The following is a 22,864-nucleotide window of genomic DNA, read 5'->3' as shown; positions in this document are numbered from 1 at the left end:
GGTGGTCACTGATGTAAGCCTCCTATTCTACTGTCTCTGCTTGCTGAGTTATGACTGGGCTCCTCAGACATGCTGCCTCTAGATGAGGTTATTACATCAGCGAGACTGATGGAGGAATGAGGAGAGGGGTGGAGGGGTGGAGGGGTGGAGGGGTGGAAGGGTGGATAGACTGGTTCCTGGGGGAGGCTTACGCAAACACAGGAAGCACCTCTGCTATGTGGGAAGTGCTTTATCATCACTTTAACTATTACTGCCACTGCTTATGTCTGTCTTTGGATATCCTCACTGGAAGCACATTGGAATCTAAAGGGTTATTACACCAAATTCTTGAGCCTGGGAACAGACACAGGAGAGCAGAACTGATCTCAACCTTTGACAGAACCACAACTAATATTTATTACGTGTTCAATGTACTGTAAACATGTGTGACGAGGGTAGCAGACACTAACAAATCCATCTTCCTGTGTTTTTCTATGGATGTGATTCTGTTTCAGTAACTTATACTTACGCACAATGAATAAGCTGAAAGCAGCGATCCGCGAGTTGTATTTAAAATGACTACAAGCCCAAACATTTGTTTAAACTGTAGCTGCACCACATAAATAAACGTAGTCAGAGCCTCTCATAACGCCTACGAGTGACCCATCCCTGCGTGTGCAACAGCTAATAACACTGACGCTCTACAGAAGGTAGAAACAACAGGAGCAGCAGTGAGAAATGTAGCAGACTAGAAGCTCTTCAAAAATACACTGTAATATTCTCCCTCCAGCATCCACTATTCATTCCTAAAAAGACATTTTAGTGAACACACAAAAGATGTGAAGGTGGACTGCCTGCACAAAATATGATGATGTGTGACTCTGCTAAATGCCAAAAAGAAAATGTGAGCTTGTTTAACATGCGGCCCGTCGGATGGAGCATCAAACCGTGTTGTCTATGTGTGACAGTGTTGCTGACAGTGTGGCCTTTCAGATTCTGCACAATGCACTCTTTTTTTCAGTCATACTGCAGAGTTTCCACTGGCTTCATAGTTTAGCCAGAAGCATTAAAAGCAGGTTGTTTGGGTGATGTAGTCTTGTAGAAGTAGTATTCTTAGAAAGTTTTACATCCAACTAAAAGTCATGAGGAGCACATAAGCATAAGCTGTGCAGAACAAACCTGGAGTCACTGGCGAGATTTGGGGATGGAATATATGTTTTTCAACAGCTTGCTTGATAGATATTGAAAAAACTGACATTTTTCTCAACTCTTAGTCAATATACAGAAAAGATCTAGACTCACCTGGACATCATAAAGTGCCACGATGTTCTCATGCTGGAGCTCCTGAGGACAAACAGAGCAGAGAAACAAGATGCATTATTATCAGGCGAGTAAGCCGAGGTCCCTTTTTTTCTTTTACAAAGGGTCAGACACAAGGTTGGTGCCGGATCGTTCTTTAAGCATGCAGAGGAGATAAGTGAGAAGCAATTAAAGTGTCCCGCTCACCTTCAGGATCTTGATTTCCTTGCCAAGAAGGATCTGGGACTTGGACAGGTTCTTCTTATTAATACTCTTGATGGCCACCTCCCAATCTGTCTTCTGCATGACACAGAGAGCAGGAATGAGGACAAAACAAAGACACTTTTTAATGTCATATTTAATTGATTGACATTTGGTTTGTTCTCTTTTCCTTATCTCAATGTATGTTTCTTATTGTGTATATATTCTTTCAAATAAAGATTACACATCATATGATTGTCTTTTCTTACTCAATGCACATCTAGTGACTGTACAGTAATACACTTGCTCACTTGTAAACATTTGCATTCATGATATAAACATTCTTAAATGGAGGCAAGCATTATTAAGTATATGTGAAAGAAAGTCTGTGTGAGTGTGTGTGTGTGTGTGTGTGTGTGTGTCAAAACCCAAGCCCTCTGGCCTTAATCGCACTGTCAGCATCTCTGTGTGAGAGCTGGCTTGAAGAACGGAGGAAATTTTACCCGTCCCAATAACACAGGGTTCATTTGGGTTTCTGACAGCCACGCCGGCCCATTGCGCTGAATGACACGCTCAATGACGAGGCACTCGGATGACAGCTAGAAAGAACAACGGGGGAGTGGGGGTGGTGGAGGGAGCAGAGCCTACTTACACTAAAAGCTAAGAGGAGAATGGAGAGGGACCTATTTTTCTTGGATAATGTTTCCAGATGAGCTGCTGGAGCGGGTATAAAAAGAACTCATTTTTGGTGATCACGTGAGCGAGATGCTCTCGAGACATGTGCGGGACACGCAAAAAAAAACTTGCCAGCACAGGGCATAGAAATAAAACCTGGGAGACAAGCGAGACTGTTTCTATTCTATGGCCTTGAGAAGAAAAACACAGAGACGGTGCACACAAATAAAATCAACATGGTAAGTTAGACGGGAGGCTGAGGAAGGAATTCTATGAATTAAAAAAAAGAGATGCTTTCCAAATGGATCTAGGTTAATAGGAGATGTTCTTGTTGTGCGGGTGAACTCTCCGCCTCGAGCCTGGCACAGAATTGAGCACACAAGTGCGACTGCATGTGAGTGACATGAGTCCATGAGTCTCGTGTGTGTGTGTGTGTGTGTGTGTGTGTGTGTGTGTGAGATGCGCTGCCAACTGAGCTGCGTCCATCCCCTACTCACTGACAGCATGCCCAGCCAAGTGTGACTGAGCCGCCAACACTACAGCCATAGAAAAAAAAAAAAGAAAAAAAAAATGTGACCCCGTTGGCCCCTCATGTAATGCTGAAGGGTGGAGGAGGAAGAGGAGGAGAAGGAGGGGGAGGCGGGGGGGTCTTCTATCAAACCGAACTCATTTCTGTGTGTCGGAGAGTTAAGCTCTTCTCTCCTCTGCTTGGAGTCACGCTTTCATTTTCCAGAATAATGCATGATCTCATTTATGAATCACAGGCCGATTATGGAGGTGTGAGCGACAAAGAGATTATAGCGTCAGCAACACTGCAGCCGCATGACAGTCAGAGGTGTTGTGATAGACAGCGGACGAGTGAGACGACACCTCAGTAGTATCAACATATTCTTTTCCTCACATATGGAAAATATGTGATAAATAAATCTGACTCGGGCAATAAGGAGGAGATGGTAACTCTGAGGCAATATGATCCTATAAAGTATTAACGTATGTTTGTCCTATGGGTAACTTCAGCTGACTGACATTCATCAGATCAAATTCTGAATTTCGAATACTTGGTATTGATATTGTGAAAGATGAAACAATAAGAGATCTGATTATTTCTCATATCCAAAATAACACATATTCAAAAACTTTATCTGGTGGAACTGTGACAAAGTTTTGCACAAAAAAAAAGTTCACATGATTCTTCCAAACTTTAAACTGGATTAGTTTCTGAATGTGATCTTTTCAGATATGCTTGATTATCAGTTAGAAGTTCAGCTTGTAGGAACTTGTCATATTTATATCATCTGAGCAATAAAAAAAAGTTCTTGACTCAGAGAGGTTGGAATGCCTACAGTGAAGCAGTGCTTTGCAGAAACAAAAATAACCACATCCTAAATCTAAACCAAAATACACACCTATGTTATGAAAGAGAAACTTTAAAAAAAAAAAAAAGAAGAAGAAGTACTGTATCGTTTCCTCTCTTATCTGGAAAAAAAACAAACCTCACTGATACAAAAGCATTCACTAAATTTTTCACATTTGCTGGCTGACATTACAGGTCTCATATGTACATGTGTCACATACCAATAAAGGTCTTACATAATTGTTCAATGATCTTCTACGAGTCCAAATGATTTTGCACTTTGACAGTGTGTTTTAACATCAGACTGAGTTTAAAAACACACTGTACAGGAAAAGGTTCAAAAGTCTTCCAAACTAAGTAAATACTCTAATGAATACCGTACATATATTGTGTATTTAAGCTCAATGAATGTATTCATACATACATTTTAAGCACAGGTGCAGACTGCTGCTGTGTTATGTTGCAGCTTGTCTGAAGCTTGTGAAGTTTTACATGTTTTGTTGCAGAAGGTCAACAGAAGACTATCAACAGAGTCTCATGGTGTAAATATAATAGGATGTTGACATACAATTACATCATCACATTTTTCCTACAGCAATTAATCCAAACAAATGTCTGTCCCTGGCTTTATCTGAGCCTTTGCATAATGTTAACATGATATTACAGTGGAACAAGAGCCCATATGTAACATCCAACACCCAGCCTGGGTGATGAAGCAATCCATCACGTCTGCTGCATGCGAGCGTCTCTAACCCTACTGTTCCTCTGAGGTGGAAATAATCCTATAAATAGGCTAAATGGAATGCAGATGATAGGACTTATACAGTAAATACACTCATCACGTGCCAGCTCCATCTCAACGCGACAGAGGAGGCCGGATGTGCTCGCACATGATGACCGGGGTGATTGTTTGCAGGTGTTCAGTTCAGTTTTCAGGTTGTGAGCTAGTTATGGATTCAGATAGAGAGAGATAGAGAGAGAAGCTGGTCTGCTTTGGCTGCTGCAGCAGGGAGCATGTGGGGATGCTCTATGGTGGTTTTCATTGAGGAATTCAGGACCATCTGCTTCACAACAGTGGCAACATGATGTCATGTCCTGCATCTCTGCCACACACACACACACACACACACACATATATAAACACAAACAAAAACACACCATCTCTGCCCTTCAATAACAGTGTTAACAGAAACATTCCAGTCAAATGTAATGATTTCTCTCTATTCCTCAGCATGATGCGATGTTATTATTAACAGAGGATTCAGTGCATCAGTATGAATGGACCCTGTGCGGCTCTTACATAAGGAATGCTGTATCCTTAAAAAGGCAGGAGGAAAAACACTGCACCCCATCCTCCCTCCTGCCTCAGTACGTCAGCAAGTCATTCACTGCTGCCTGACTCATCCCTTTCATGAATGAAAGAAATGACATAAATGCACTTACACAACTAACATCAGGACGATGCAATAACACTGGTATCATCTGCCACTGCATGACTGTGCATCACATCACACTGCATCTTGGTGTTTAGTCATAAAAGCGTCTGTAAATATATCCATTACCCCCACACAAAAAAGGCGACAGCCCACAGGAACTGAATTCTGCATTGACCCAGATTTATGATTAAGCTGCCTACTTGTCCCCCTTTTTCTCCTCCAAATAAAAGGGAAGAGAGGGAAAGAAAAACACTGCAGGTATGCTATTTATTTACCTTCCTGTGTCTTCCTTTGAACACCACAGCAAAGGCTCCATGTCCGACCAGGTCTTTTCTGCTGTACTCAAAATCTCCCACTGTCTCCATCGTGATGAGTTGATGGTACAGCTGATGCTGAGTCCTGGAGTGGACAGCTCTGAACGTTGCTCTCCTCTTCAGAATATAATCCTGGAGCAAAATGATCCACTCAGTCCTGGTGCTGCTGCTGCTCGCACTGCGGCTTTATTTCATGACAGGCTGCTCTGATGTGTCTTATTGCATAAATAAGAGATGCAGTCAGGACATGATGCATTCACATGCCCTCTAACTAGGTTGGGATGTTTGTAATATCACACAGAGCAGACAGCTTTGAGCATGGCTAGCAACAATCCTGAGCTAAACTGTATCAGTACCAGCTGTCAGTCTTTGACCCAGTTGGATAGCAGCAATCCAGCTTTGCATTACTCACCGAGGAGGCTCACTAACACACTGTGTATTCCCCAGAAGCCTAACCTGTTCAGAGGGACAGTCTACATGATGCCAAGCCTGTGAGACATGACCATGCAAACACTGGAGCAGCTGCAGACAGCGAGCTATCTGTTAGCCTGACAGTGACATAACCCTGTAGACCTAGCGTCATAGCTGCTGCCCATAGCAGCTCTCTGCAAACATGACAGCAATACTATGGGAATAAGGTTAGTCTGTTATGTCACACTGAATCATTTAACCTACGTCTATCTGAAAAATACAAGCCGCAGCGACATATAAAGCTAGCCAACATCCGCGAGCTAGTCAACAGTCACTGTTAGCTTCAACAAATCGAAAAGATGCAACACAAATGTCAACACCGGACTGTTGTTTGTCGTTAGTCCTTGTTACATGTCCTCTTCGACTAGGCGTCCGAGTCCACAAGACACATTTCTGTCCTCTCGAAAAACACAGACGTTTCGCCAGTGAGCATTAATTTCATCCGTGTGACATAAACGAACACTTTCGTTGTTTCCTTCGTCGTCAAGTCAGTCAGGACGGCTAAGGTTAGCGTGGAAGCAGCCCTCAGCTTCAGTTATATCCCTGTCCACGTCAAGCTACTGTACATTAACCTGCTAATATCAACTATAAATATCAATCTCTGTGCACTGCTGTCACATCATAACAAACGGCAGGTGCTGTGATCCTGTCGTTCACTTAAACAATACTGAGAGCCAGTGCCATGTTTTCTTTTTATACGCCTATCCTTCCGCGAAGGCAGGCTTTCAACGGCTCCTTCCGCTGCAAGGGTTAGTCCCACTCCTAACGCTCTAAGGACGCCTCGAAAACATTGAAATACACTAACCAGGATATTTATGCAAAATTCAAATTAAAACACGATTTTGAATACTTCTGAGTCAAGGTTAATTTAGAGATGTGTGCCAGATGTCCTCAATTAAGGAATGGTTTACATCATTTTACTCAGAAGAATAGGGGGAAATGAATGTGAAGTCACTTTGGGATTTATGATATTAAAGCGTATGGGACCGTAGTCCTATAATAGATATGTTTGACATTTACTTAATTGTAAATAAATGTTTTATTTTTTTATTTTACAATATTTTTTAATGAAAGATGCATTTGCTCCATAGAGACCTGGGATTAAAGCGAATGATGCTGCTTTCCACATGTCCAGATGATAGCAATATTCTGTAGATGTGATTAAGTGATACATGAAACATTGAACTAAAAACATTGATCTTCATAAACACTGATACAGTATGAGCACACACTGAGGTGGTGACGCGGTACATACACATAGAAGAGCTGAAATAAATACTAAATGTATGGGGGCAGCAGAGATACACTGAACCAGTCAGTAGTTTACTGTAGTTGACAGTGTACAGCATGTGTTTGGAGTTTTACGCCCTCTGGTGGCTGAAAATATCACCAGCAAGCTTGTACAACCAGACCTTTCCTGCGAAACACATGACAGGCTGCAAAAATATGTCTTTATAATTTATGGTTCAAACACATAGTACTGAGAGCCAGTGTTTGTGAAAATGCTACTATGCTGTTTTCACACCTGTAAATAAATATTAATAAATAAAATAAATAGTAAATCTTTTTTGTGTACCAGACACTAACCAACCCTGAAATCATTTTTCACTCTTCCTTCAGAAACGAGCAAACATTGATTGTGAAATGCAAATCACATAGATTTCAGCACCCCCACCCCCCACCTCCATAATATTCCCATACTATTCCCATACTATAGCTTGTCTATCTGCAGCAGGAAAACATTTCTTGTGTCATAATGAATTTATGGCTGGTAGGTAAAAGTCAATACACCTGAAGTGGTTAGTCCGGTCATGTATCCTCAGTCTAGCCAGTAGAATACATAAATGAATTTTAAAAATCATAAAAAACAGCCACCTGATTATTAGTAATTAATAAAACTAAGTAAAGTAAGAAACTGAACATGTCAGCTGCTGGCTCCTCTAAAATGTTACAGTTAACGTCAGATGACAATGTTCAACATTTCTTTAATTTTTGCTTTGTCTGTGCACTTTTGTATCTTTTCCTACCAAGAGATTTAAAAAGTAGTTTGCTCTGAGGTTGCATCATAAGCCAATCTCCACCAACCATCCAGTGAAAATTACAATTTAAGCATCAATAATGTAATCACTGGCTGCTAAAGGAAACAGACACAGAGGTTGGGACATTTCTAATGATTGTTTAATGTTAACAAGCAGCTTGAAGTAGCACCACACCACCCATAACTGTACCAGTATTTAACTCTATGGTCGTGCCTGGAACAGCTACTTGACCGAACTGCTGACAGAATCAGATAAGCGGGCACTAAATACTGAATTAGTTAAGAGGAGGTACTTTGGGACCCTCAGCTTGAGCACCTATGAGCTAGCAATAGTTGGCAAAAGAAGACACTGACAAAAGTTCATGGTGCCTCCACGAGTCCAGGAGAACTTGCAGGCAGCATGGTTGGTCAATGCCTTGCTTAACTGCACCATAACAGTATGAAATGTGAGCTGCTGTATTATCATGTTCATATCTTTAAATAATGGTTTTAAATAAGTACACTTCTTATAGAGGATTGACTTATTCATACATTCATTATACACTGTTTGGACTAGTGTGTCTGTGTGAGACTTATAAGTACAGCTTACAGTTGGTTACCATGTTTCTAACCAGCACTAAAAATAAAAGCATGTCATACAGTAGCAATCATTGCATCACTTTAGAACTGATTTTAAGATCTTACTTACTGTTGAACATTTGATCAGAAATAGCAAAACTGCCTCAGCTCACAGTTACAACTCAGATCTTTCACCCACATATTGTCTGTGCTGCTGTTGAGGTTGTGCCAAAAGTCCACAAGGAACAAAGGTGAGTGAGATTTGGCCAACAGGGCCAGCAGACAGTGGGGTGACCTACCAGACAGGATGTGCTTTATTAGCTCTTCTCATTGGTCTGTCTTTAATGGTTTAAAGCAATGGGCTCACATCACACCTGCTATGTTTCACTTGAAAATGTGATATTGGAGTTTTATGAATTTATTGAGGACAGACAGTAGTTTACAGTGAATATCTGGCTGTGCACCTGCTGTGTCTTCTACAGTCTCCTTCATTGTCTTCGGCAGTACACAGAGTTGACAGAGTGATGACCATGAACTGTGGTGATGACACAAACTGTCTTTTCTAGTTCACTTTATCAGTTGTGTTACACATAAGATAAGGAAGATGTTACACTTTCCAGATGGCCAGTAAAATCATCCTGACACCTGAATGTGGTTTGTGCAACTACAGTTATCATTCTTGTGGCACCACAAATCTGTCTAAAGAGAATTAAATAGTATTGCATTGCATTAAAAGCTGCTATAAACATCAATAACTTCACACAGACAGGAGTTATTACAGCTGGTGTATTGGATTGTATCAGATTATACAAGTATATTGTAAACTGGTCACTCAGTGAATACATGGTGAGGCGGCATTCAGTTTTTCATGCTCCACATATCTAGAACAGACTCCCAGAAGGCTGCAGGTCTGCTTTTGGTTCTTTTACATCACAGCTGAAGAGTTTTCTGTTTACGACTATTCTTGATTAAATCCAAATTTTAGCATTAAAACCTTACACCACATTGTACGTTTTTATTCTCCCGTTTTATCTTTTTCAGCTTAATCTTATTTCCAATTTAACACTTTTAAACATATTTAAATGTCTTTTTATGTGCCATGTGTTGCTTTTATATCCTGTCTTGATGTAAAATACTTTGAATTGTCTTGTTGCTGAAATGTGCTATGCAAATAAATGTGCCCTGCTTTGTCTTGTATTGTACATGGAGAACAAACAACAATTGAAAATACTATAATAAAGTGCAAATGGATAATTAGGTGTGTACAACAGCCATTGAGTTTCAATTTTATAATCCCAAATGTTAAGTGTGTATTATGATCTACGTATGAGTGTGGAGTTAATGGTCTAAGGATAATTGACCGGATTAACTAACATACAGACAGACTGTTCAGCTTTGCTTACACCTAGTTCAAGGTTAAGACCCAATGTAAAAATAGGAACCAGACTTTTGGCTCCAGAGAACAGAGGCTAACCACCAGGGAGCATGGAGGCAGTGTGCCACACCTTCACCTTTATGTGTAAATGCATAATGGAAAACATAATATTTTGATAAATATAATAATATATTTGATATTTTTGTGGCCTAATTTTCTACTGACTGCTATTTTCTTCTTTCTAAATGTCACCGTAGTGCTGACAAAAGCGAAAAAACATCCAACAAACAATGGTTACATTTTCACATTCAAAGTGTGCATTGTATCAGGTTTTAAAATAGCCATTTCCTACTAATAATAGTTTTATTAGATAGTCTGCAGCTCATACAAAAATAATACATTCAGAAATGTAAAAACACAATCATTAGAAAGCTATAGTCTGTTAATCTTTCAGTTCCTCTTTTTGGATTTGGCTGATGTGTTTACAGACTTGGAGGTGGGGTTATATGTGGAGGACATCAGCATGGTGAGCAGTATCAGCACAGGAATCAGCAGGTACGGAGCGTATATGGAGACCAGCAGCCAGCGCTCCTGCGGGGTCTGGGGACCACGGTGGGGTTCCAATGGGAACTGATAAAAGAGGACGTGGGCCAGGATGGGGATCAGTGTGGTGGCCACATGTGTAGAATACACAATGGCAGGAGTCCTGATCCACTTACAGCCACCTGGAGGACATTAACAGTATGTCTTAAGAACAAAGTCCCAAAACAAACTCTTAACAGTGAGGTTTATAGATTATCCACCATACAGGGAGACTGATTCTGAATTATTATTTTTTAATAGCTGTTAGCACCAAAAATGAAAATGGACCTATATTGATTTGAAGTGGCAGTATCTTGTCTATGCATGACTAATTAACCCAAAAGTATCTGATTGCCAGTGAGAACATATTTTTAAAAATACTATTTTAATTTTACTTACAAGAAGTGAACTGTCAATTGGTTTACTTAATTTAACACAGCTGGTTTTCCCATGTGAGCATAGTACAAATCCAGCAGAGGGCAGGTGTGAGCTAGTGTTCTATCCTGCTGACAACCTGCACTGCAACTGACTACACGCCGAACTCCATTAGAAAAACTGTCAATTTAATGCGGGCTTGTTTATTGGCGAAAATAAATAAAAAATATAACATATTGCACCTATCCTCCATTCCAAATGACTTATAGTCCCAAATGCTTCTTCGTGGTTCATCAATACGTTTTCACTGTTAGTAAAATAACACTTTATTCAGTCTACTATCTGAGTTTAAACAGAGTAAACTAACACAAAGAGAATCTACTCTTGGGCAATATGGGCATGTTATTTTAATTATAGTTACTATGTGTATGCCGAATTCAACATTTGGTCCTAAATATTCTAAGAAGCCATTCATTCATGTTTGTATGCGTGTTTTTCTGTCATTGAACGCGGTAATTTAAAAAAATACAGTTTTTTCAGCACAGTCTGGTACGACCTCTCCTATAGGCAGGTGACACTTGAACGCAACCGCGCTGTGTTTACTGACCTTTTAGAAAAGCGTATGCTGCGACAGGAAAGAAAGGTGTTTGAAGTAAAGCCTCGCAGAAAATAAAGGACTTGAACCACTCTGGAGGAGCCAACATCATGGGGTCTTTGAACTCCTCTGCATACCACTTCAGAAGGTCTTTCAGCTGGTAGAAAGAAAGAGTGAAATGAATTGACTCTAAGCCACAAAGACCTCTTACTTTAGTGTATTTTAACTGACACTTACCGGCTGAGGATATACATGTCCAGGTAGAAGAGCTTGTAAGTCAATAAATAATGTGATAGGAATGTGTGAGGCAAAATAGAAGAAAAATATGATTTCTAATACACGAATAGCCATTATGTCAAACCTATTCAGTCCAAATGACAGGTAAGGAAGAAAAGTGAAGCAAGTTTGAGGCAGTGGTGTGTCGTAGAAACGCATGTTGTTCACAGGATGGATCCAATTGGCTGACAGGGGACAAAAAGGGCGTTCCTGAACGCACCATTCATCCCACACAGGAGCTATTGGACATGCTACTTTATGTGCTCCTCGTAAATCTTGGAATTATTACAGCGGGTGGTTTTGAAATGCAATGATCATTATTATGTACTTTTTGTATGTATGGCAAACACTTTTATATGTTGTCTTGAACTGTTATTATTTTTATCCTACTTTTTTATTGCTTGTGTATACTTTTGTTTCTTATTCTTTTTTATTAATGTTCGTTCTATTTTATTATCCATTTGCTGCTGCAATTGTGTAGCCTACATTTCCCCATCATGGGACTAATAAAGGAATATCTTATCTTATCTTCTGGGACCTTGCTGAAAATAGTTATATATGTTCTAAATGTCATAAAGTTTCAAAAAGCAGATATTAGACATAAAATGTATATTTTAATGGATTCTTTTTAAAGGCTGTACACAATTTTTAAAATAAAAAAGATTAAATTAAATTTAAAAAGAAAACTTAAAATATAGAAACATAGAACATGATTAATGTTTTACAATGTGAAACAACATATTCTTTTTTCTTTTTTATAAGCATACTGTACATTACACTAGTTGTAAGCTATTCATTTTGCACCTTATTGGGTTGATTATGTGTGATCTTCTCTCAGTTGTCATATTTCAAACAGCACTTGAAATGCTGCCTCCTAGCAGATAACTGTAGCCTAAAATAATGTTAAAAATATCTGCTTGATCTGATGCCTTGATAGATGTATTTAGATGTTAGATCTGTCTTCCATGGTGATGCTGGATGCCCGCAGACACTGAGTCTCATTGTAATCAGCTTCGTCTTTCACCAACATCTGTGGACTCGCAACATCCACATAATCCTGCAAAGAAGAGCTTTTATTAAATCACTTGCAAATTTTCATTAAAACATAACTGCAACCTACTGTTTGTCCAACTGCAGTGACAAATCTGTGATTAAACAGACATTAAAAAATATCCACTCACACACTACTTTCCTGATTAATCAAACAGAGAGAGAGTCATACTGAGAAACGTAAACTTCTTTAGAAGTTCTTTAGAAATGTCACAGTAAGTGTTTAGGATGAACAGGTGTATTCAAAAATGATAAACTTAGAGTTTATCTCTAGGAAATGCATTACTATAGAATAACTATTTCCCTGCGTCTCTAAATGTGGTGCGATACATGATATGACTTTCATCATGGTTGTTAAGCCATATAGTTTCACATGCATGATTAAATTCAGAAGCCATAAATCACTGAGTCAGGTTGAGACTATTTTTGGTTTGGTTTGTTCATTTTCAAATATTAAGACCAGGAAAGGATTTTTTTTTAAAAGACAAAAGAATGAATGTTATGCTTTTAAAAGAGCAAAATGTCAAAGATGAGTATGGCCAGCTGTTGCTCACCGCATCATCCTCTATGATGTTCTCCAGCATGTGGACGATGTCTGTGAATGAGGGTCTCATAGTGTACGGCTCCAGCCAGCAGTCTTGCATGATGTGAAGTCTGTGAGGTTCAGAAATTCAAGAGCTTCATTATGTTTTGTACTAACGGAAACCAAATATTTAATAACAATAATATCAGTCACTCAAAATCTAATGTAAGAAACAGAAGTAACGGTGCCTGACTGAGTTAATGTGGTGCCTAATGTTGAACTATATCTGAAAATAAATATAAATAATGATCAAATACCAGATTTAGACTGATATTTAAGTGTAACTGCTGTCTTTTTTTATTAAAAATCTAATTGATCATTGATCTGCCAAAAAACAGAATTTATTTCTACATGTATAGAAAAAAAGATTGCAATAAAAATGTCCCTTAATGAGCTACATATCATTTAATATAGATTTTTACTGTCACATTGAAATAACCATGTTACCTTACAGAATATTCATGCAGAAAATGATGACTATGAAGTCTCTCTTTAAACACCGTCTCACATATTTAACATTTGAAAAGTACATGAGACAAAACATTTCCTCTCACATCTCTGGTCTGCAGCCTTCAGGGTTTGTGTTCTTATGGCCGATACAGATGTGGTACACCACTGCTTCTGATGTCTCCAGGTTTGGGTATGGTAACGTACCTGAGAAATGTGAGTTATGTTTCAAAGTAAAAAAAAGTAACTTAATGACATTTTGTACCCATTAAATTATCTTTTTAAGTGCATTTTGTCACTAAAGGTCTTCACCTTCTGTCTTTTGAAATGTATAGTTTTAATTTGAACACTTTTACCACAGTTAGCCTTGCCATATGGGTTCCACCGTTATTACAACCAGTATCCAATGTTTGTGCCACTTTATCCATCAACTCACCAAACGTCTGCATCTCCCACAGCACGATGCCAAATGACCAAACATCCCCCTTGAAGCTGTAATAGTTGTTCTTGAAGTACTCAGGAGGGTACCAGCGCAGCGGCACACGCTGCTGTACACATTAAAAAACAATGGATCATGTGATTTACCTATAAAACTACCAACCAATAACCATTTAAAACCACAGACCAGCAGAGATAATGATTCCATATAACAGTCTACAATGTGATTGGTGATTGTATCATATTGATATGATTCTAACAAAGTGATGGGTGGAAATTCTGGGGAACTGACACTGTTACTGCTGGTCTTTATCTACATCAAGACCACATGTCTCTAAAACTCTTGTTTCCTGTTGCAGAGGATGTTGCTAAATCCCCCTCAAGGTGCACATGGCTGACTGCACAGACAGACAGACACACACACACACACACACACACACACACATTTACCGATACAGTTCGCTTCACAAAGGAAGCTGCAGCCCCTGTTTGCACCATAAAGGTTACCGAATGACTTTTGACACATGAGATAAAATAGACACCTGGGGTCACAGGTTGTAATATTACTATCACATGTAATGCAGGTGCAACAACATCTGTATAGCAATGATTTGTCTTGAGCATAAATGTGTCATGGCACGGCACAAGGTGTGACTTCATATCACAAGAGGTGTGAGCAGAACGGACACAAGGTGTGACGAAAAGTGACTCAACGTATGACAAAAAAGCACAAGACACTCATAAAGCATTCTGTGTCAAAACAATACAGCACGTGGCACATGGCATCCTAAAGTATGCACATTTAAATATGAGAACATTCAAGTGAAGTTACAATTAAGATGTATTGCTACCTGTTAAAGTCAGATATTTGTTTGTGTGTGTGTGTGTATGTGTGTGTGTGTGTGAGAGAGTGTGTGTCTGACCTGTGGGGTTCTCCATCGGGTGCTGCGGCGGCTCGTCATGCGCGTTAAGTCTCGGGCCAGGCCGAACTCTGCTACCTTCACCTCCCAGGGAAAATGATTGATCATGATGTTCCTCAGAGCCAAGTCACAGTGCACGATCTGCAACACACACCATAATGACACTGCTTAGCAAATATCCTGTGTGTGTGTATGGGTGTGTGTGTGTGTGTGAATGAATATGTTTTTTTACCATTTTGGAGCGCAGGTGCTGCATGGCCAGAGCGATGTGATAGGAGGCGATGGTGAGGAGGCTCTGCAGCTCAGGGTCTGCACTCAGGTTGACTCTGTTGGTTTGCAGGAAGGTCCTCAGAGTGCCACAGCTCACATACTCCATGATGAGAATGTAAGGTTCTGCATAAAGCAAAACACACTCATAGAAAGAGACCTGGGGGATTTGTGGCTCATGTCTATACGTTTCATTGAGCACTATACTGTAGCTACTCTCTCTGTTTTAATATGTCTCTCACCTTCAGTTGTATTCCAGTCCAGTAACTGCAGGATGTTTTTGTGATGCACCAGTTTCCTCATGATGGAAATCTCTGTGTCCACATGCTTGGGGCGGACACCTGCAGGGAGAAGACACAAAACATCAAATCAAAGCTGGACTAAATACTTTTCATATGAATCTAGCAGGACTTCAAAGGTTAACTGTGCATGTGTCTGTGTTTGTGGGTGTTTTTCTCAAATTTCTCAAAATTTCATAACTCCTCAGGAGCCCTGGAAGTATGTAGGTGGTCCAAAAGCCCCAGTTGACTTCTTATCATGTGGGTCTATGTAATTAGATTAGAAAGACATTGAGACTCTGTGTCAATCACTGGTTATAAAGCATTCATTGTTCATTTATATTTCATTTGTTAGAAGTGAATGGAGGGCAATATAGTATTATTCCATCATAAGAGCTCTGTAAGGTTGCAATCAATAATTATTTTCATTATTAACAGGACTGACAACTATTTGCTTTAATAATTGAAAGAGTGATCAGTGTATAAAGGTCATAAATTGGTCAAAAACCAATTGTGTGTGTGTGTGGACCTGGATTACTGTAATCTATGAATGTGTGTGATGGCAGCTCTGGAAAAACTGTGTAGCTTGGTTTGGGGTTTGTAGGTGATGGAGGAATGACTGTCATCCTATATATAGGAACTATATATAGTTTTTCCAGAGCTGCCATCACATACATTCATAGAATACAGTAATCCAGGTCCATACACACACACACACACACACACACACACACACACACACACACACAAACACACACACACACACACACACACACCTCAACATATAAAATCAAACTTATCTACACATCTGGATATTTCTCAGGTTGAGTAATGAAATATATTGATGTGTCATTTGGGTGAAATTGTTAGTAAGGTAATTATGAAGAGGAAATGTCAAATAATACAATACATGTTTCTGTTTGGCTTCAAAGTGAAGACACATTTGCCATTAAAAAAATAAAAAAAAATAAAAAAAATAAAAGCAAAGTTAGCTGCAGTGCTGGCTGAGTGATGGAAGGAGAAGGAGAAGTAGGTGTGAGTGTTTTCATCTACATATTTTCCTTCACACACTCCTACCACAGTTTCAACAACCGCCACAGAACTTTTTCATTGAATGCAAAATGCAGAAGAAGTTCAAACCACATTTTTCACATATGTTAATAAGCCATTCCACTGTGTGATGGCATTCAGTTTAACTTCCCCCAAACTGAACTTTAACATGAAAAATGTGATTTTATGCAGCTTACAAAACAATATGTAAAATGTAGCCAGGATGTAGATTGTATTCATCTGAAATATATACAGCCTGTTTACTCTGGATTCAGTTTATTGTGTTTTTTTAGCATCTCTAAAGAGTATTTCTATCTCATAGAACAGTTTGCAAATCTGCAGTGGCTATTAAGAGTGTAAAATATGCACCATCTTTGCTGATCTTGCAGGTGAACAAGCTGTGGCCTTTACACGTCCCTTTAGCCATCCTGGCCTGGTAGAAGACGCCCTCCTTCCCCGCTTTGATCAGCTGCAGCAGGTTCAGGTCTGACTTGGTGAAACGAGGACCCTTAACATGACAGAGGACATGAAATCTTCACGTGAGGCCACTTTACAGATCATAAACTTAAAGCCGCATCGCACCACAACTGACTACTTTTGGTGTCTCAGGTGCAGTTAACATTCGCTGTATCCTATCTTGCATGTGAGGTTTCCTCTGCTCTGTCTTAAGCTGTCTGGTGTCGGAAACCAAACAATTGTGAAATAGATCAAATATCAGGAAATATGTCTACAAATATATGAGGTACCTGGTGCAGGCCTTTCCACAGCCTCCTGGAGGGTAACCTGACTGTGCTGCTCTGATGCAGGGGAGCCAGAGCAGGAGGCTCCTCATCCTCAGGCTCCTCCACCATGGGGACCATCCTCTGAGGCATGATGGAGGCTTCCAGCCGGGGAATAGCACTCATTAACAGTTTGCTCCCCTGCAGCCCTCGAATGGTAAGGGCCATAGAGCGATACCTGGGAGATAAAGTAACGTTCACACATCCAAGTATAAGCTGAGTCATAATGTATCCAGAAAAAAGGTTCATTCGTCTCATCTTACTTATTTTAACATAACTGAGAATCAGAGCATGGAGCTGTGTCATTCTCTCTTGGGAACATGAATATTTGTAGAACATTTAACAATAATCCATTTGATGGCTGTTGAGATATTTCAGTGTGGATTAAAGCAGTGGAGCGACATAGTCATCCACAGAGTGATGCTTGCAGCGCGGCTCAGATGCTGACTAAACCCTGAATTTCATCTTACATCATACTTAACACCAAATGATAAGATCATGGAAATGATGAGGCATCAAATAAAATCATATGAAACATGTGGAACAAGTTGCATAATATTTAAGATGATTTGATACAATAAAAGCATCAATAAAGACTAACAAATAAAAATAAAAATCTAAAGATAAAATAAAAAATAAATAGCATACTTATATATTGTGCAATAAAATCAGAAACATACATTTCTGAATATTACTATATAATCATGTGATGTTATTTATCACACAGACGCTACATTGTGGATAATTTAACTCTTACATACTGTTCATATTCTACATATTCATATTCCTCGCAGTAAGAATCCTCTCATAAAAAGTGTCTATAACACATTTTAAACCCCAGATCTGTTTAGAAAGCATCAATAGTCGATCTGACTGATCAATACATGTGTGATTAAATTGTGTTTTTTAGCTTTTACACCAAAAACATCTACTATCACACAATATCATGTCCTATTTTACCTAAGACAAAATATATATATATATATAAATATAACATAGCAATAATGGAAATGTATTTTATGGAAAGGTAAAATGAAGTGTGGGGTTTATTTTATAACCATAAGAAATCCTCATAACTACTATCTTATTAAAACTATTAACTATTCATTTCACTCAAACACATGGCAATAGATACGGCTCAAACATGACCCAGAACAGCCTCAATGGACAAACATTTGTAGCACCAATTTTAAAATATTTAAATTTTTGTGTATTTTGGGCCACTTTAGTAAAAGTCATCAAATTTCAGAGAAAAAGACATTTACAGTGTTTTTACAGCTGTTAAATGGGTCAAATTAACCCTAACCCAGTATGTAAGGGTTAAACTTTGCTATTCTGAGATCCTCCACCGCTACAGTGACAAAGTTTGGCCTTTTGACACGGCAGGAAAACAAACCCAGAGTTTAACTAATGATGTAAATGATGGCTGAACTCCAGTGAAATGGTGAACAAGGGAACCTAAATGCAAATGCACATACATGTTATTAGTTACACTTGTGTTTTACCTGCTGTGAGTTGGCTCTGCTGGGGAAAAGGGTATTTTATTTTGAAAAATAAAGCCAACAGTTTTTATAGAATATGGTAGAAAATGTTGTTTTCCCCTCTATTTATATTGTGATTCTCAGTCAAACAGTCAAATCTGGAAGCTCAAAGGTTACTGCGCTTTCTGCTTTTTTAATTTAATTTTTTACACATGAATTTGAACCAGAACGGCAGAGCTCAGACTGTTTAGTAAAGCACATCTCAGCCTCTTTGTCTTACTTTCTGATACACACCACCCCCACCAGTGTGAGCAGCAGGATGGTGAAGCAGAGGGCACCGATGAGGATGTAGTCCTGCCAGTTTGGGTGCCAGTCTGAAGGATGTAACACAAGAGAAACAGTCAGCTCCAAATGCTATCAGTATGTGTCAGTAAGTGTTACCTGTGCAGCCTGAGAACTCACCTAGGTTGACAGATGTACAGTTGCAAGAATTAGACATCATGTCATCTGCTCAGCGAAGCAAATAAAAAACAACATGACCTCAATCTGAAAGGTGATATCATAGCATTGAGAATAATATCCAAAGAAAATTGGATACACAACTGCAGGGAGAATATTAATCAAACTTCATCTAAACTAAACAAATGGGACTTTTCACAATAAAATTACAATATGACATTAAAAATAAAATACTGACTTTGGAGCACCAACAGTTGTAAGTGAGTTTGGACCTACGGCCCTTTCATCCTGTCAAACCTGAAGCTGCAAACACAGAGAACACACAGTGAGAGAGGCCGTCACCTCATACAGGTTTAAACAATGCTCTCTAACAAAATCAAACACTTACCTGTGTTCTCTGACAACCAGCAGCTCTGTAAAGTCCTCTCACTGAATGTTCACTGTGATGTCAACCAGAAAAAAACTGAAGAGGTTAAATCAAAGCAGCTTTTATTCTGTTTGCAGCTGCATTAAAAAAAAGAATAAAAGCCTCTAAGGACCAAAGCATGCATTGTAAACCTCTAACCGGTGTGTACTGTCCCCCTTCACAAGCTCTCATCGCATGTCAACCACAACATTAGCAGAGGAAATGCACAGCAGCAGCAGGTGGCTTGGGCTGCATGTTAATGTTGAGTATGGGTGTAACTCAACTAAACACACTGCACAATGGTCACATGAAGTCTGCCAAATGTCAGAATTTGCATTGATATAGTTACAGGGACGACATAAACAATAATCTGACTGCATTTTTAGGAGAAACACTTTGTTTTCTGGTTGTAAATCCTCCTAAAGTCTAATTACCAAATGTTTCCAACCAAAATTTTTAAGAATATTTAAAATATTTTATTTATATGCAACTCTGCAAGGAGAAATAAGCATAAATGAAACATTTCCTGACATTTTTGTCAATTACAACCCACTGACTGGATTCTATTGCCCTTTGACTGGTGGAATATTAACTATTTAGAAAAAAACTACTTAAAAAAAAAGAAGCATTCACTCTGTACACACCCTTTCATTGTTATATATACATACATACATACATACATACATATAAAATATATACATACATACATATAATATATATATATATATTTATTTTTATTTATTTTTTTATTTTTTTTACAGTCTAGACTACATTGGAGCAGCTGATTGTCTAATCCTTACATTTTAGAATCAATTGATATAATAAAGTGAACATATATATATATATATAATATACTGACTACAAAAAAAGGGCTGGTCTTTAAACCAGAATGAACAACAGAATCCAGCTACAGTGTGTCTGGTGTGACTACCATCTTCACATCTTGATGAACTAAATGTGGCAGTATGTCAGTGAAGATAAAGGAGGAAGAGGAGAAGCCCCTTTAGATGGTGGGGAGAACAGAAATAAACATGTGCTTCAGTAGCACTTTGCTTCGGGGAAGTTGCTGCTGAGACCCTACATGTGGTTTCCTCTCTCTCCTCTGCACACACACACACACACACACACACTGCAGCAACAGTTCATCTTACTCTGCAGCAAGGAGCGTCAGCACGCTAACATTCAGGTTTGAGGTTTAGCACGGTCATCATCTCACAGAGCCTTCACACATTTGACCTTTCATAGCACACAGTGACACAGTGGGATTAGGAGGGAAAAGCTACAGAGGAATACAAGCAGGAAGAAAAATTTAAAACACACAAGTTTTTAGTTATTAGATGGTGGAGGGAGCTGCAACAAGACGCAGCGTTGGCATGACGACAGCATGTGTCAGGTTATAATATTAATCTGATATCATCAGAATTTAGGAGGAAGTGAAATTTCAGTTTAATTTAAATCTGAAGCATAGTCATCTTCAGTTGAACCTGTATCAGTAAATAACTCAACTCCTGCACATTATAATAATATAGTAAATAATCATGTACTACAGTGAAAGCATATTTGTCTGTATTTCTTTCCTCTTTGCCCTGACGGCTTTTATTGGCACATTCCTCTCTTGTTGGTTATGTGTCTCTTTTCACTATGTATCACGTGTTTCTTTTGTATTGTGTATTTTTTTCTTTTATGTGCAATAAATCATTAAAAAAAACAAGTCTAACATTGTGGCACATCTGCATGAATATGACTGGATGTTACAAGTCAGCTGGTCAATGATTAAACCAGCTGATGGCTTCAGTGCTCTGCCCTGAACTAACCTCCTCTGGACCAGGGGAGAGGATGAATCATTTTAAAACACAAATAAATCATTTACTCAGTAACAGCTGGATGTACAAATATAAACTAAATAGCTTCTTAATTACAGTAACATGATTACTTCCACTTCTGTTATTGTTATTGATTTATTTCTATGGGCATTCTTTTTGGTAGTTAATAAGGACCAAAATAAATCACTACTACTACTACTAATGTTTGCAGTAGTTATATAATGAAGTACAATTATATTGTGCACATGTTGAACCTTCCAAAATAATAGTTCCTGGCTCTGGGTGATCTGGGCAGACACAAATAAAAGCACATTCCAGCCTGGTGTCGTCTTTGTTTCCTCTGCAGAATTTAATTTTGTTGCTTGGGTATTTGTTACAGATCAACAGGTATCACTCCATATACAACTACAAGTACAGTATTTTGTACAGTTCATATTCAAATACATAACTTTTCATTGGCTTATTTACAAAACAGTTTTTTTATGTACATGTTTTCATGTCAGTGCAATGTCACTTTCTTTCAACAAACACCTTAACAAAAAAAAAAAAGAGAAAAAAAAGTTCTTTAAATTAATCTGGTTCAGATCTGACAGAAGTGAACTTAAATAAGAAGAGGCTACAGACACTGACAGACAGCTCAGTAGTAGATTGCACTGCCTGACGCACTCCGGACTCGTCTTTTGGGGAGGGGGTGGGGGGTGGTGGGGTTTGAGAAAGGAGCGGGGATTACAATATTAACCCTGTGGTTCACAGGATCAGCGGTTACCCAATTTTCAAAATAAAAGCTCAGTTCAGCTGGGCAGAAAACTCTTTTTTTCTCCTACATTAAGAATATTGTGCTGAAATTAACCCCAACTTTAATTTGTATTTTATTCTAATACAGTTTAAGATACAGGTGTGGTCAGTTTAGCACCACACAGGTAGTTGTTAGTGGGCACATTCACAGCCAAATATATATATATACACACACACACACATATATATATATATATGTATGTGTATGTGTATATATATATATAGGTGGACAGCTATTGCACCTTTGAACATTACAAACTGGGTTCTAAAGAGACAAATCCTTAGTAAAATGTTCCCTTTGAGCCATGTGATGACATTTCAAGCATGGAGACAAATTGGACGTCGTCTACAGCTGGGTGGAAAGGTAGGAGGGTGGAGAGAGAGGGAGGGGAAAAAAAGAGTGGAGCAAGCAAATATAAATAGCACTCATCTGTACATTTCCATTTGTTCAACAAACGTACTCTTTGCAAAGGAAAAATAAAGTTTCTTTCAGTGACATATTTCTCCAAATACATCCACAACCACCTTCTCCTCATAAATACAGCAGCTAAAAAAAGAAG

General features: G+C 38.8%; 3 protein-coding genes and 1 long non-coding RNA gene across 5 annotated transcripts in view; all 4 read right to left on the bottom strand.

Annotated features, from left to right (window-relative positions):
* Positions 1-8,481, bottom strand: part of ulk2 (unc-51 like autophagy activating kinase 2) — a 36,530-nt gene extending 28,049 nt beyond the window's left edge. Inside the window, exons 1-3 of one of the 2 annotated variants that reach the window (XM_053320632.1) lie at positions 8,456-8,481; positions 1,486-1,578; positions 1,282-1,323 (exon numbers count right to left, since the gene is read on the bottom strand). Coding sequence is in view for 1 of the 2 variants with exons in the window: in XM_053320631.1 (XP_053176606.1) it covers positions 1,282-1,323; positions 1,486-1,578; positions 5,220-5,309 (225 nt within the window). In the remaining variant the exon portion in view is untranslated. Of the gene's footprint in view, positions 1-1,281; positions 1,324-1,485; positions 1,579-5,219; positions 6,371-8,455 lie in introns of those variants that run through there. The other variant, XM_053320631.1, reaches the window with a different exon arrangement.
* A 1,426-nt stretch (positions 8,482-9,907) lies between these two features.
* On the bottom strand, positions 9,908-11,647 carry tmem97 (transmembrane protein 97). The gene is made up of 3 exons (XM_053320866.1): positions 11,490-11,647; positions 11,265-11,409; positions 9,908-10,425 (listed from the first exon to the last, which is right to left on the bottom strand). Exons 1-3 carry the CDS (start codon positions 11,601-11,603, stop codon positions 10,151-10,153), a joined length of 534 nt encoding a protein of 177 aa, XP_053176841.1. The 5' UTR covers positions 11,604-11,647; the 3' UTR covers positions 9,908-10,150.
* Positions 11,648-12,339: 692 nt separating this feature from the next.
* Positions 12,340-19,191, bottom strand: si:ch211-167j9.5 (tyrosine kinase receptor Cad96Ca). Its single transcript, XM_053321084.1, has 10 exons — positions 19,102-19,191; positions 17,308-17,518; positions 16,931-17,069; positions 15,476-15,574; positions 15,199-15,359; positions 14,970-15,107; positions 14,045-14,156; positions 13,716-13,815; positions 13,133-13,232; positions 12,340-12,585 (listed from the first exon to the last, which is right to left on the bottom strand). Exons 2-10 carry the CDS (start codon positions 17,506-17,508, stop codon positions 12,472-12,474), a joined length of 1,164 nt encoding a protein of 387 aa, XP_053177059.1. The 5' UTR covers positions 17,509-17,518; positions 19,102-19,191; the 3' UTR covers positions 12,340-12,471.
* Positions 19,192-19,290: 99 nt separating this feature from the next.
* On the bottom strand, positions 19,291-19,889 carry LOC128360616 (uncharacterized). Its single transcript, XR_008321507.1, has 3 exons — positions 19,669-19,889; positions 19,519-19,583; positions 19,291-19,367 (listed from the first exon to the last, which is right to left on the bottom strand). It is a non-coding gene; the product is annotated as an uncharacterized LOC128360616 (long non-coding RNA).
* Between the last annotated feature and the right edge of the window lie 2,975 nt (positions 19,890-22,864).

This window comes from Scomber japonicus, chromosome 6, assembly GCF_027409825.1.
Source record: "Scomber japonicus isolate fScoJap1 chromosome 6, fScoJap1.pri, whole genome shotgun sequence".
Classification (NCBI taxonomy): domain Eukaryota; kingdom Metazoa; phylum Chordata; class Actinopteri; order Scombriformes; family Scombridae; genus Scomber; species Scomber japonicus.
Note: the sequence above shows the minus strand (reverse complement) of the source record. Positions and strands in the feature narration are given on the sequence as shown.

Excerpts from the sequence above, each read along its gene's own strand:
- tmem97 (XM_053320866.1), bottom strand. The coding sequence starts at position 11,603 with ATGGCTATTCGTGTATTAGAAATCATATTTTTCTTCTATTTTGCCTCA. Across the intron at positions 11,410-11,489 it reads GACATGTATATCCTCAGCCG|CTGAAAGACCTTCTGAAGTG; the intron begins GTAAGTGTCAGT and ends TCTTTCTACCAG. Across the intron at positions 10,426-11,264 it reads AGCATACGCTTTTCTAAAAG|GTGGCTGTAAGTGGATCAGG; the intron begins GTCAGTAAACAC and ends AATGTCCTCCAG.
- si:ch211-167j9.5 (XM_053321084.1), bottom strand. The coding sequence starts at position 17,508 with ATGGCCCTTACCATTCGAGGGCTGCAGGGGAGCAAACTGTTAATGAGT. Across the intron at positions 15,360-15,475 it reads GGACTGGAATACAACTGAAG|AACCTTACATTCTCATCATG; the intron begins GTGAGAGACATA and ends TGCTTTATGCAG. Across the intron at positions 12,586-13,132 it reads ACATCATAGAGGATGATGCG|GATTATGTGGATGTTGCGAG; the intron begins GTGAGCAACAGC and ends TCTTCTTTGCAG.